General features: G+C 47.3%; 1 protein-coding gene across 1 annotated transcript in view; it reads right to left on the bottom strand.

Moving 5' to 3' along the window:
- LOC119394266 (protein sax-3-like) overlaps positions 1-12,243 on the bottom strand; it is a 198,354-nt gene extending 186,111 nt beyond the window's left edge. Inside the window, exon 1 of the mRNA XM_037661549.2 lies at positions 11,767-12,243. Coding sequence (XP_037517477.1) covers positions 11,767-11,884 — 118 coding nt within the window. The 5' untranslated portion in view covers positions 11,885-12,243. The remainder of the gene's footprint in view (positions 1-11,766) is intronic.
- Between the last annotated feature and the right edge of the window lie 3,094 nt (positions 12,244-15,337).

The following is a 15,337-nucleotide window of genomic DNA, read 5'->3' as shown; positions in this document are numbered from 1 at the left end:
AGAAGAAGTCGGCTTTTAGCTAACGCTGCGAATTTTTTATTGTTCAACAACGCACAGGAAAAATCTCCCACCGGCACCACCTTACAGGTCAAAGCGTAAGACTGGTTACATACTACGCTACGAGGGACGAACGGGTGCCGCTATAAGGAGCTTCGCCCCTAAAATTAATCGGGCCATGGAAGCCTTTCTTATCCAGCCGCCCTATTTTTAGGAGTTCGCTACCTACTAACCACTGTTAACTTGCTCCTAACGATTTGATTTATGACATACCGAACAAGCGATATATTAATGAAGATCTGAGAGAAAAAAAACAGAAACATGACACTTATAGCCGAAGCTTAAATAAGAAAACAGCGCGCGCATTAGTTTCCCAGCCACGGAATTAAGCGCCCTTCTGTGCTGCGTGCAGAAGTAATATTCCGGAGCATTTTAATTTCGGGCTCGCCTTCTGATGAAGCCACACATAGAGACATCCGTAATCCATCCATTATTCTAGGGACCGGCAATTGCTCCCGGGAGCGGGAGGTTTCGCCCCGGAAAGAGCTGTCAAGAAGGAAACGTAAGAGAAACGAAGTCCGAGCGAGCCTGAGCGAACGGCAAGACACGTAATTGTATTCCTAAGGAATAAGCGGGACGGCTTTAAAGAAAGAGATGAAAGAATACGACTGTAGCACTGAATCATACATAGGTTCATTTCCGCAAGACTGCAGGCGGACGGTTTACGCTCTGCGTGCTGGGCGACCCGCAGTATACGATGCAAAGCACGGAGCTGTGTGTATGAAAAAAGGCGAGGAATATATTTAAAAAATCACACCCGGCCGCGGTGCTCTTTTTCATCACGTACGGTCACAGGAGCGCTTCGTAACTTTCAGAGCGCACACGAAACACGCGGCGAAGAGACAGAATTAAGATACGCTGCGGCCGTCGGCGGCAAGAAGACAGCAGCCGTTGCAATATGCCAGGAACCCCTCTGGAGTCCCGAAATTCGGGCCGGCACGGGTGTTGCAGTTTAATAATGTGCAACCCGGGTGGCTCGTAATGAAATCCCCCGTGGCCTGCACCACGATAGCAGCAAGAAACGTTCGCATGCTCGCTTTGGAGTCTGTCTCTCTGTGTCATTCACAATAGTCCTGATCACCATGAGCCCCCATTCGAATGAGGATTGATGCAGTGGCGTCTGAAGCGACTGCCCCGGACGTCACCTATTGAGTTGGCTTTTCTTTTGCCACATATTTAATCGACAGTTTGCGTAGATCACAGCCAACTGTACTGCAAGCCCTGGCTTAGACGCGCTGCATAAGCTCCACAGAGTGTGTTGGCAGCTCTCCGTGAACTTGAACATTAATTAGCAAGGCAACTTGTAAAATCACTTATTCCAAATATTTCTGGTGTAACGGCACGGACACACCCCACACCGACTTTTTTTTCGAAGAAGAAAATGAAACAAAATAGGTTATAGGAGCTTATTTATTTTAAATTTCACAGAACACTATCGTAAGAATTAAAGCCCTTGTATTTAAACTCTGGAGGGCTCTGTAGATTAAATACTTTCACTGGAGCAAGTTTCAAAATTAATCATTTGCCTACTGAATTGGTCTCTGCATTTGAGCGTAATTTTATTTGACAAAAATTTATGCGGTTACGCACGCACGCGCGCACGCCCCCCCCCCTGCCCCCCCACGCACACATAAACGCGCGCGCAATAAAGGGCGTTATTATATGTATAATAAACATATTTACAAGCATTTTCAAGACGTCTGTCATCGTGACCTCCTCCTCTCTAGATTTATATATCTGGATATAAAAGCAGGATTTGATCATGAGGCACACCGTATAGTGGGGCACTTCGAATATCTCTACCCCTCGATCTCTTCAACGTGCACACATATGAATGAACTTGAGCGTGTGTTTTCTTGTTTTTTTTTTACATTTCACCCCTTCGAATTCGGCGAGAACGGACGAGAATTTACCCGCGACCTCAAGCTTCGAAAACGCAATACCGAAGCAACATCCACTCCTCAAACGGTCCACATCAGGAGTCCAGCAAGGCACCCGAGAAAGTAAAAATAAAGAAGGCGCGCAGTAACGTAGAAAAAATATACTCGCTCGCTTTTCCGCGTGCATAAATGCACAGAAGCGGGCAAATGCACGTCGAGCGTGCGTGCTTCGTCGCGTGAGTGTCCATAAACGCAGATGATCGTTCTCGCGTGTAAACGCGAGCATCACATCAACAAGACAGAATTCTTAAAATGCATCGCAAGTCCGGATCTTGCGAATCAACTCCGGGCGGTCCAGGGAGCCTGTGAAGCGATCGGGAGCCTTTGGCTCCCGACCCCTTCGCGGGCGATGCCCTCCGCGGGTTTTTAGGAACCCTCGTCCCAGGACACAATAAAGTTCCTCTGTCTGTCTGTCTGTCTGTCTGTCTGTCTGTCTGTCTGTCTGTCTGTCTGTCTGTCTGTCTGTCTGTCTGTCTGTCTGTCTGTCTGTCTGTCTGTCTGTCTGTCTGTCTGTCTGTCTGTCTGTCTGTCTGTCTGTCTGTCTGTCTGTCTGTCTGTCTGTCTGTCTGTCTGTCTGTCTGTCTGTCTGTCTGTCTGTCTGTCTGTCTGTCTGTCTGTCTGTCTGTCTGTCTGTCTGTCTGTCTGTCTGTCTGTCTGTCTGTCTGTCTGTCTGTTCTCGCGTGTGTGTTTTGGGAGCGAAACAGCGAAGCCGACAGAGGAGACTCCCTCATGATCGCCTGCCATAACTTAGAATGGGCCGCTTTTATTATCGAAACAAAGCGGGCACCGGGCATCACGCGACGACGTGGGTGGCGCGTGTGCAGGACGCTCGCTCGCCGCCGTCAATGTTTACATCGGCGCGATATGAACGGAGACAATTCTCTCTCGCACGGTAGAGCTGCTATATAGAACGCGTGTGACAGCGCATCGCTAAGAGCCCACTGACCGCGTGAACTTTTCACGGTTTTCGTGGCTTTACAGCATCTAATTTGTGTGCGATCATAAGCGCTTGCAATGGAAATTAAGACAGCGAGATAGAAAATACGACAAGAGAAGAGAAACGAAACTGTTCAGGAATACCGCACCGCGTCTTGGTGCTACACTGTTGACGCTAAAGATGGCCTTATAGCCGTACAAAAGTGGGTTTAGACAGTCTATAGACAGTCTAAACCCATTTTTAGGCAGTCTATAGAGTGTTCAAATCTATTTTTGTAAGGGATAGGCACCGTATGCAGGGCCGCAAGAGCCGAGGAACCCCTCCCTGCAATAAAGCGTTTTTAGTAATAAATGTAAGGTAAATGTAAGGTAATTGTGTAGGGGACGTTTTTAGTAATAAATGTAAGGTAATTGTGTAGGGGACGTTTTTAGTAATAAATGTAAGGTAATTACCTTACGTTTATTACTAAAAACGTCCCCTATACTTTCCTTGGCATTATTGTCTGTTAGTTCTCATTATTCTTGTCATTAAACATCTTCTTTCAACAAGAATATCGAGCGACGAATTCTTACTAGCGGTGTGTACCAAGAAGGCAATCGCTATAATATGAAACAGGGTGATCAAACAAGATAAGGCCTGGGGTCGATTAACTGTGGCCAACATGACTTTGTCCGATCACTTCTAACAACAGTCATATTCAACAAGCAGTGGGACGCATGGTTTGCGGACGAGGCAAAAAGAGAGCCAAATAGCTCTGCTTGACCACACCCGATCATAACTGTCCATTTGTTTTCTAATATTATTATGTTAATAAAGTTTCTTCCTCCTATTGCTTACTCGGCTGTTGGCTTGCTAATACCTCCCTCCTCGCGTGCAGCACAGCGTCACCCATATCGAATGAAATAGATGCCACGGTTTAGTAAAAATTCACTGTTGTTTGTACGAGAAGGAGTTGCTTCAGAAACACGCTTTCACTAAGGTGCGCACGACTGCATGTTGTGGCCGCTTATATATAGTTTGAAATATTTTTGCCTGCAAATGTTCGTGGAGCGACATGAAGGCGAGAGATCACCGATGGAAGAATGTTATAAATACGCGTCGTTGTTGCTCTCGTAAGAAGTTAAACCATGAATGAGTATAAGGCAATTTATGTTTTCTTTTTTTTTCAATTCATCATGTCTTTCTTCCTGTGACTTCAGGGCGTCGCACATATTTTGGGAGTATGTTGACAGCGTAGCCGATATTCGGCGTACTCGACAATCGTTTCTGCGTACGTGCGTGCGTGTTTCACGAGAACAGATGCCGCTGACAAAGCTATACAGGCTCTTGCAGCGCACTGTAAGAACTCCCTAATGTTCTGGCGAACTTTGAGCACACGAGCATCTGCGAGAAGCACATCGTTTGTCAAGCAGTAGACAGAAGCGAATTGAAACGGCTCCAATCCGGCCCAGAAACACCGGCTTGCCACAACGCATGGGAACCGTAGGAAGAAAGAAAAATGTTCGAGAACAACTTCTTGATTATCGGGACATCCGGTCATGCATGTGCGCATGCGTAGTTGTTTGTGTCTACTTGATGATTTCGATGTCATACGCACAAAGCTCGTAAATGCAAGCTCTGTTCCCATGTAACCGTAATGCAGGGTTGCCACTGACTTTCGAGTAAATGTCGCCAAACTACGAGCAAAAAGTCGCCAAAAGTCGCCATTTTTTTACAAATTTCGCCAAAAAAGTAGCCATTCTAGATATGTGCGGCATACCCAGTAATAAAAATTTCCACTCACGTATAGCCCCGTAGAATACAGTACCATCCAATACCCTTAAATTATACTGACGTTTCTCAATGCCAGTCGTATCGCCCGCTTCACCATGGGAGTGCATGGTGCTGCTGCTCCGACTAGCCGCAAGATGTGCGTGGTGGCGCAAGGGTGAATGAACGAAACGCTCATGATATCCTTCCATCCCTGTCCTCTCGTTTCAAAGCTAAAAGTGTGGTATAAACCTTGGGCGAAAACCGTGAAAGTATTATTTGTAGACAGCTTTACGTACCCTTATATGAATTAAAAGGATTAAAAGGTTTATTGAAGGTAACACGACAGAATTCTTGCAGGAACCGATCATTAGTGAGTCTTACACCTTTTCAGTGTGAACTAATATGATACCGGACATCACCGACCCTTTCTTATAGTTACTTATATCTACACGCGTCAACCCGATGCGTTATTGCTGTATAACAATGTAAAATGTTATATAGCAATTGTTTTTATTGCACACGCGCACCAAGAACAGTGAAAAAACCTCAATAAATAATTTTCATTGCAGAAATAGCCGCGTATCCGCCTCTCTTCGCTATTCCAAAACAGTCTTTGCGAGCTGAACTGGGGGTACTGCAACAGTGAATAAGTCGCCAAGCTATTCAGAGCAGTTGGAGCTTTGGCGGAACAAATGGTCGGAACACGCGGCCAACCCGTCGTCTTGCCCCGTCAGATGCGAAACTTCAGATAAGCTTAAAGCACCTAAAGCCATAAACATATAGTCAATCACTGCCCCCTCGCGGTTTGCAAGGCAGTCCGCTGACTTACATTTTGCTAGAATGTCGCTGGGGGACGTTCCAGTACCTCCTGCATCTAGATGGTATCCCGAACTAAGGGTCCCACTCACTGATCTTATTTTCACAGAACATCAAATAAACGTTTTATTATCTCTCTAGATGAATTGAGGAGGCACACACGATTACAGGACGGACATGCCGAATGACGCGTAATGTGCACATTCTACTCGTGGGTCTAAAACCAAGAAAAGTACTGAGAATGTTGGCGCTCATTCGTTGCGAAGACACTGAGCTTAGGATTCAAAACTCGGTGGAGACCTAAGCCGAAAATCGCCAAAAATTCGCCATGTCGCCATTCATAATTTTAGGTCGCCACGGGCCTCTCAAATTTGCCAATTTGGCGAAAAGTAGCCACCACTGGCAACCCTGCCGTAATGGATGGATTACGAAAGCGTAGTGCAAGGCAGATGATGTGCTGGGGCAGTTAAACATATTGCGAGCGTATTTACTTGTGTACGACGAGAGCCATACAAATCAAAGAGGCGCCGCGTGCTAAACTTGTATGGGTGTTTGAAATATTGCCACGCCCACTTCTTGTCTTGTTTTGATGTATTCGGGTTTGACCGGCAGGGACGGTTATCAACGCTCGACGCTGTCCGCGAAGTAGTGTTCTAGAAGCGTCGCGATTGTAGTAGATCGGTTTGTTAAGATTGCGCCCCGCACGCGAATGTTCCAGCTTTGTCTAGAGATTACGCCGCCACCAGCGATATTGCTGGAAAGTTCTATAGTGCCTGTATAAAAGCCGATGCGCGTGACCGCTTGTCAGTTGATCGACGGTCGACGTTCTGTCCGCCGCTATCAGTGCATTGTTGTAGTTTGACTTTTAGTTTCTCGGCCACAAGTTCGGCCAGATGAAGAGTTTCATCTCGGACGTGTTCACTGCTGCCTTCGTCGACGTCACGACCACGTGACAATATGAACCTTCAAAGAGGGCACCGCGATAAACGCATTGTTAGATGCGAACTATCTTAAGGCCGAGCTCAATCCGGTGGTGTGCGGCGTGACCACCCTTACTGCGCATGCGCATACCCTCTCCACACACCTCCGCTCCACTCACCCTCTCCACTTTCCCTCTCCACTTTCCCTCTCCCCTGCCCCTCCCTCCCTCTCCCCTTCCCCTCTCCACATTCCCTCTCCACATTCCCTCTCCCATACCCCTCTCCCCTCCCCCTTTCCACTCTTCCTCTGAAACGCGGGCTAGACATGCCGAAATTCTCTCCTGCGCAACGCCGCGATGAGCTCGAGCGCATGCGCGTCCCCTCCCCTTCTCTCTCCTCTCCTACGCTGCTCCCTTCTCGCCCGCCTGTCGACCGCGTTCCCCGCTCGCCCTGTGAGAATTAACGGCCAGGTTAGATGGAAGATACGGCGCGCATAGCGTCCCTCTTCGCGTTCCACGACCCGAGGTCGGTAGCATGCCCAACGAACGCCAACGGAACGCGATCGTGCAAGTGCTCCGGCTTCGCATCGCCTCATGGTCCCCTTTAGCGGGAGATGGTGTAATTTTTTCACTTGGTAAAACTTTTCGGGGGTGCATGCACCAGGATAGAGTGAGCGGCTCGAAGGCGAGGGTGTGGGCTTATCTATAGATGAACAAAGGCCAAAGGAAACATATTTCACGTGGAAGCGTTGTCAAATATTCCCGTATCTGTTCAGTTTCATTCAGCAGAAGGGTTCGGCCTCACAACGCCTTATGCACCAACACATGAGTAAAAGGGCGAGGTGCGTAATCAAAGGCATTAACCAACGGCACAAACGAGTGGGGCAGTGAGGTGATCGCGAATTATATGCCTAATCCTGAATAGTATTTTTTACCAACTGTAGCCTTGTGAGAGCGGCGTCACGCGCGTCCGAAAAATCAGGGTAACCTTCAAATGCGCTCAGCGCTTAAAACCGCAACTTGCGAAAAACGCAAGCGCGATCTGTAAAGATGCTCAGCAAGTAAAATCAGGTGGAGAATCGATGGATATTTCGACGCTAAAAGGTACGCTGAAACTGTGTGGTGATTCCTTACTGTCTGTGGCGCCATAATCGACAAAGCCAGCAACAAGCAGGTGTCTGCCACACACACATACAGCACGCACAGACAGCCTTTGTAGCCTGGAACACAAGACACAATGGTGTTGGTAGAAGGCGGCCCGACCATTGTACTGGCCTCCTCCTCTTCGCGGTGGTGGGTCCGCTTTTGCTGCAGGCCCGACCGGGAGAAAGTCAACGGCCCGAGTCGGGGGGTTTGGGTGGCGGCGCCCGGGTGGTGCTAGCGCGTCATGTACAGCCAACCCTCACCCGCCACTGCCTTTTCTTCCCCCGATTGTGATTCACTGTCGGGCGGCTGCGCCCTTTCCGACCTCGAGGCGACATCGATGCTCGGCGGCGCGACGCGGCCGCGCGGTGGCGGCATCGTTCGGCGGGTGCTCGGAGGTAAACACTCGGCGGCTCCTCACAAAAGGAAGACGTCGTCCCCAATCTTCGTCGTTGCCGGGGGTCAGGCAAGCCACCGCGCACGCGGGGCGTCCCGACGTTACTAGATTACTGCAAGAAGGGTGGGCGGGGTACCGCCTCCCTCGAGCGCTTTTGCTGTTTGCGGAACGACGCCACGTTTATACGATTGTTGGTGAGACGAGTCTCTCGCCCGCTGCCTGAAGTGGCACGCGCCCGCGTGTTGACGCAAAGAAGGCACCGTGCGCTGTTTGATGTACGAAGCTCTCTACTTCATTTTTTTGGAGGTGTGTGCGTGTTTGCGAGCAAGCGGCTTTGCCACGGCCCTCTCGGTGCTTTAGAAAACAGGCACGCGAATTTCGCGCGGTGTCGGCGCGCTTGTTTAACGCGGTTAATCCATTCGTCCTGCGTGTTCCGCACAATGCAGGCAGTCGTTAGGAGCATGGATGCTCCGAGCTTCCATGGATGCTTGTCGTATTCTATCTCTCTCTCTCTCTCTCTCTCTCTCTTTGTGTCTTTCAGTCCCCAATCCCCTTCCCCACGCAGAGTAGCAAGTCAGCGAATTTATACACGCCAGCTAAATTCTCTGCATTTCAATAAAGAGCTCTCTCTCTCTCTTCAAGGTGGCCTCGTCTATGTAAATCTAACTGCACAGCGGAAAAAACTCTTCAATGGGTGCCGTAACAGCGCAGAAAACCAAGGGCACACAGTACAAGTGCCAAACTCGCGTCCGTGTAAGAAAGCTTGCTATAATTTACGTAGAACCTTCTGCATTTTCGTGCCCCTTTCCACGGCTCAACCGACCATGTTCCTTTCAATGCGCGGTAATTTCCCGATATATCTATACGTCAATTTTTATACGTCTAAACCTTCTTTATTTCGCTGTTTCAGCCAAAGCAACTGGCATGTGTATGAATATTTTGCACGGATTTGCATGGCTGCCACGCGCTATCGTGGAAGGACTGTGATGCTTCGGCAGTCCTGAACCGCTAGAAATGAAACCCCAGTGAACTATTATTATTATTATTATTATTATTATTAGTGCCGGTGGTGTTTCCAGGAGAATGCAGGCAACAAATAGATGCCATGCATTATTATCCCAATATATTCACGCACTTCCAGTATTATTTCATGTGGAAACAATTCGGAATCAACTTGCAATTCGTAGTACGACACTACAGGACTCGACACGGAAACGATTCTCTCTACGAAAAGTAATGCATGCAGCTTATTACAGGCATAGAATTTAATGGCTGCACAGGTCAGTTAAACCAGTTAATACAGTCTACGTGGATAGTGCGGCAAGATGGCGATTCACGTAAACACTTCAATAATAAAAAAATTGGCCGCGTATCTGCGTGCTTCGCTGCAAATGTCGTGTAAAGACGATAGAAGAGGCGCTGTGTGAGATATGGACGCCATCTGGCAATACGTGGGGAAACATGAGTGCTGTGTTGCGTGCTGGCAGTCCCGGCGCAGCAACAGGCGAAGACCGGCGGTGACCAACGCGACAGGCGGGGACGCCAGCCAGCCCGAAAACGCGGTTTGGCGCGAAGCGCTGAAGCAGAGAAACGTCCGCACTCAACGAGTACTCTCCACACACTCTTTTATTTACACGTCGCCTGGGTAAAACAGGAACGCCAGAGCGGCGCCCACAACCGGCAGCCTGAAGGCCGCCCACAACGCTGATTTTCATTTTTTAAATATTTTTTTTCACCTTCTTGGCCTTCTTAAAACTAAAGTTTTTCAACACCAACCCATGGCATTCGTACAGTGCAATACAGAACCGAAACCGAAACACAACAATGAGCTCGTGCGAAGGGCACGGAGGAAGCCAAATTTCAGCGCAGTCGCATTTTCAGCTTTGTTGAAACAGCGCTCACTAGACGACGACGAAGTAAAAGAAGGCACAGGACAGGCAGCGCCTGTCCTGTGCCTTCTTTTAATTCGTCGTCGTCTAGTGAGCGCTGTTTCAACAAAGATGAACGCATACCAACTCGCTCAAGCTTCCATTCTTATGCATTTTCAGCGCAGCTTAAGAAACTAGGGTCCTTAAAATTACGTATGTATGCATTTTCTATTAAAGGAACACGCCACCTAATACTTACCTAGTGATGTTGCACCTCAGATATGCATGATATTTACTTTTTGATCGACAACGTTCACAAGTATGAACAGCCGTACCAGTTCAAGACGGCTGGCCCTTGGGCAAGTGGTTCAACTTTGGCCGAGTGGCTGAATCGAGGGACGTGCCGACAAACAGAAAGACAGACAGACAGAAAGACAGACCAAAATGTCTGCGTTTAAGTTCCCCAAGAAAGACTATCGTCTTTAAAAACAAAAAGAAAGATAAGGACCGGGCGATTGTGTCTATTGGCTGTCATATATTGAAACAAACAAACTTTTAATAGTTGATAATCTAAGGTGCATTTCACTGGTATATTTATATCATATAAAATAAAAATACAGCCTTCGAAGTGTTGAAGAATAAAGCGATGCCGCCTAGGGAAAACTGAAATGGACACGACACACATAATAAGCTCCCCTGCGTCTAAGCGACTCCCATACTGTGCTTGCGGTTACATGCTGTCAGTCGCATAAAGGCGGCACTCGCTCGGGACTTATTCATACGCAATGCATATAGGCCTCGCTTCACTTTAAGACGCTCACGAGTGTTCTGCAAACGCGCTCAGGCCCTCTGAACTGCAGGAACCTTTCCAGCACTATTGAGGAACTGCGCTAATTGACCGCATAAGTGCCGCTGTTCGAATTACGGCGCATCAGTTGCCATGGTTGCTGTATCCGGTAATTTGGCGCTACATCTTGCGTCACATTGCCGCACTGGTTTTTACTCAGAATGTTGTAGGCTATTGTACCATGCGACGCACATTACTCTCCGAAAAGCTAAATCGTTATACAGTAATTGCAAACGGCTTACATACGTGACTGCATGGCAGCACTACGTTGCCAATGTTCGCTATAAGCGGTCTTGCACTTATATTATCCCACCTTAGGTGAAGTGAATGAACTAAGAAATTAGATGGGGGCGGGGTAATTCTAATTAACCGACGCTGAGGTTTTATTTTTTAACAGCAAACGCATATTCCCGAAAGCTTGCTAAGCTATCGAGCTTTTATTGTATCCGTTACTCTCTTTGCACGATCGATGACTATGTTTTTTGGAGATTTGAGCTAACCTTCATTGATGTGCGCGTAATGTGATAAGAAATTGCATTGGCCGAACTCTCACTAAAGGGAACATGATAACTTTAAGACCTGTTCACACTTCTATTATAACAGCCACTTTCTCCGAAATGCTCAAAATAAGTTGAATTTTTAAAGCTTCTGAGCCCGAGTCACTAGGTGTTCCCGACAACAATGACTATGCGGCCTATTTAGCGCGCGGAGAACGCACGTACCGTATACGCCGAACAGGTTACATTCGGCGATTGATAACTTCGGGCTGGCAAGATTGCTTCTTCGTACATGTGAACTCTTGAGCAATAGATTTTGCTAAATAACGGCGGGGGAACTTGCCATTCTCGCCTCAGGAAAGCGATAGCAACGTTACCAACTTCAACTGCGCAACGCAAAACGAAGCAGTGAACGACAGCGCGTGGCGTTCCCTATGCCACAACAGTACGGGCACGCGGAAGGCATCATTGCGTCAGTGCAAACGAAGCTGTTACACCTCATACAGAAGTGTCAGTGACGTAGACACCAGGAAGCGCTAATAACAACGAGGAAGAAAGATACGGAAGAGGTACGCTTGTTTCGAGTAACTCACCTGCATTCGCGGCGTTGCCAGTGCAGACAATGAGGGAGAGCAGGAAGATGGCGATAATCCGACAGGCCGTTATCCACAGATCGAGGAACCACCGGCGGCGATCACACTGGCGTGCCATAGCTCGGCTCTCATGCTACGGTCACAGCACCGGCAAATTTCCTCGCTTCACGAGCGCGCGGTGACGGCGTACCGCTTATTCGGAGAGCCGCCGTGGTCTAGGACGCTCGCAGTCGCGTGCCAGTCGCGGTCTCTTTCGTCAAGCACTCGCCAACAGGCGCGATGGAGCAGCGACACCTCCGTCTCGGCCGCTGGGAAGCCCACTCGCTCGCGCGGCACGCGAAAAGGAGCCAGCACGCACTGCACAATTTTTTCATTTTTTTTTTTCGACGCAGGAAGAACACCACGTGGAGACAGAGTCGAGATGCGAACGGCGCGCACAAGCTGCGTCAAGGCGGCCGTACGCGTCCACGAAGACGCCGTGCCGCCCGTCGCACCGGAGAGCGCAAGCGGCGCAAGCAAGAGCGGGATCACTCGTTGCACGTGCTCGCTGGCTAGGGGGCTGCGCGACGCCAGAGCCCCACCGAGTGGAGCGGCGGCGGTCGGCACTGTTTGGGAGCGGTGAGATGCCCTGGTGCGAGGGGCCCGCTCCCTTTGCATCGGAGGATGACGCGATAGCTGCGTATTCAGTACAATGTAGTATTGAGGATGTCGAGGATGTGGCTTTGAAGGAGTGCCGTTTCACTGAGGATGAAAGAGGGATGAAGAGATACGAAATGAATGACAGAGAAGTTAAGGGTATCGGAGTGATTGTGCGGTTGACAGGTCGACACTGTAGGACTAGGCAGGATTACAAAATTCTCAGAGGAAACGAAGCTGTGGAAAGGATAAGTCCATAAGAACATAGCGAGGCGCCTGAAAACTGATTGCAGCTTGCAATCTTTCGTATTGTCTCCCGCTATGAAAGAAAGAAAGAAAGAAAGAAAGAAAGAAAGAAAGAAAGAAAGAAAGAAAGAAAGAAAGAAAGAAAGAAAGAAAGAAACCGCGAAGTGCTAACGTAAGCAACCACTATCGAAAAAACGTTTTTTTTATTCACGAAAAAATTGCGAGTTTCCCGTATCCAGTCTATTATTTGACGAATCACACTCGAAAGCCATTCTTTTGCCATACTGCAACTTGAAAACTGCAGTGATGTTGTGGATGCTATAGAGAACAAGAATTTCAAGGAGAACCAGAACTTCGAGCAGAGCAAGGCAGCTTACGAATATTCCGTGGATATTGCTGCGACAGATGCAGCACAATATGATTTGCGTGACGTCGAGACATAGGAAAGGTCGTAGGAAGCCGAGATTTGTTTTTAAAAAGGCAGCGTATATGGAGCGGCCCCACAGAACGCGCATCACGCGACTACCGAAACGCGACATTGACAATAAATTTTCGCATTCTAAATTTTCCTGATGTGTAGAATCCTCCACGACATCACGGAATCGTAACTTGGTCAAAGGGGGGACCATCACGGAGGCAGAGCAAAACCAGGTGAGATGCCTGCAATACTGGAGGCAGTGGAAAACCACGTTACGTGCAGAAAGCTTTGGAATGACGATGGGGCAGGATCAATACATCGACTGAGAAGCAAAAGATGATGGCTTTCACCTTCCAGTCGTCTTAAGTGAGGGCATAAGGGAGCCTGTGAGATTTTTTCTTTTCATTCCATTTTCGCAGCTTAAACTGCCCGCAACAAATCAGGGCACGTCGTAATGCAGAAGAGGTGCAGATAATAAATTGATGACGTACATGTGGCATTCATATGAAACTTCACAACTGATTTGGGGCGGGGTAAAAAGCCTGCGACCGCTATCATTTGACGAAGAGAAGCGTTAGTTGGCATAACGACCGATCATTGAGATACAGAAAACAAAACGTCCTGCCAAGGACAAATGACGCGAACCAGTTTTATTGGCTCTTCGACAAGACAATGACCCATCCTACAGACCAGGCACAATTTCGATCCTAAAAACAGAGAACGCGCGGGGTCTTAACCAAACAAAACGTGCTCATAAGCAGCGGCTAGGGGACCACCTGTTCCATATAAAAAGAAGGGCCTCAGCTGGCACGATGCCACTCTTATATCTGGTGAACATTCCACGATGCGCAACACTGCACAACACTGGCACCCGCAATAATTTTAGTACACAGGGAGAAAAAAAGTGTGTGTCATTGTTTTTGGTGAGTCCTTACTTGCCGTGTTTATGACTCTCTTTAAGACGTTAACTCTCAATCGGGTATCGCGACTCTCCGACGTGAGTATAATGATCTACAAAGAGAGATGATGTGTCTCTTTATAGAGAGTCATATACGTAGAAAGTCAAGACTCCCAAAAAGGAGTCAAATGACTCTTTTTTTCTTAGAATGTACATTGACACATGCTAAAAGAAGATGAAGCAGTCTTGGGCTGAACACTTGCTTCCTTAAAGGATCTTGTGAAAGCTGATGGCGTGATATGAACAGGAAAAGAAAGAATCAGTATGAAAACGTTTACGATATGTCGATGCCAATAACCACAACATTTAAGGGAAAAAAGCCAACGTTACAAAACCCAACTTTGTACAAAGTAGTGAGCCGTAATGGTTGAGCAGCCGGTATTATATTTCATTTCTTCTAAACCCGTGCTGTCATAAAAGCAAGTTGGATAAAACTACTCTTGTCCTTGATAGTTTACAACAGCTCAGAGCTTTTAGGATGAGTTTGCTGCTTTTCTGTGTTCGCACAGGAAACTTGCACACCAAATGGTCTACTTTCTACATTCTTTGTGTCCTCCTTTCTGGAGTATATTGTTAACTAACTCTAGTTATTGCTTTCATGGGAACTCGTTTCTCAACATAAAAGCTATCTGCTACGTATCCCACGTCGTCAATAGTGTCTTCTAATACTGCGAATAGTACACGTTCGCAGATTTTAAAAAATTTAACTTCATACTGTGTCATTTCCACGCCAAACGGCCCAGCCATTCTGGCGACCATCTCAAATGTACTCTAAAAAAATCATTGCTGATTTCTTGCATTGAAATAAGTGAATTGCTAGAATTTTCCGAGCAGAAAAAAAGTTTTCGGTCACAATGTGACCTTCCGAATTTCGCAGAATATCGTCTTAGTGTTGCTTGTCAGAAAAAATAATATGAAAGCATCGTTTCTTGTTTCTATATCTGGCTTAGATATTAAGCATTGGCGTTTGTCTAAGGTGAACAAAGATCAATAATATTACTGCAATTTTTTTGCCATACACTCTTCTAGAAGCTTTGCCAAAATGTTCGATGTTTGCCTAATTTCCCTTATAATAGTGTGTTACGTATGGATATCTGAGTAATAAATTCTGACTCTAAAGAAACTACATTTTGCGTTAAAAATATTTTCAGACCACTGATCTTTATACATTCTACAAGAAAAAGACACAAACTTGAGAAAATTGTCATTTTGGTCCACATTGAGGCGTAATTTACACGACGTGGTGCTCCAGTTAAAAAGCAGCTTTATACGTCAATAGAAAATAAATAAATAGTTCTTCTTATATGAAAAAA

This window comes from Rhipicephalus sanguineus, chromosome 5 (genome assembly GCF_013339695.2).
Source record: "Rhipicephalus sanguineus isolate Rsan-2018 chromosome 5, BIME_Rsan_1.4, whole genome shotgun sequence".
Lineage (NCBI taxonomy): Eukaryota > Metazoa > Arthropoda > Arachnida > Ixodida > Ixodidae > Rhipicephalus > Rhipicephalus sanguineus.
The sequence above is the reverse complement of the archived record's forward strand: the minus strand, read 5'-3'. Positions and strand labels throughout refer to the sequence as shown.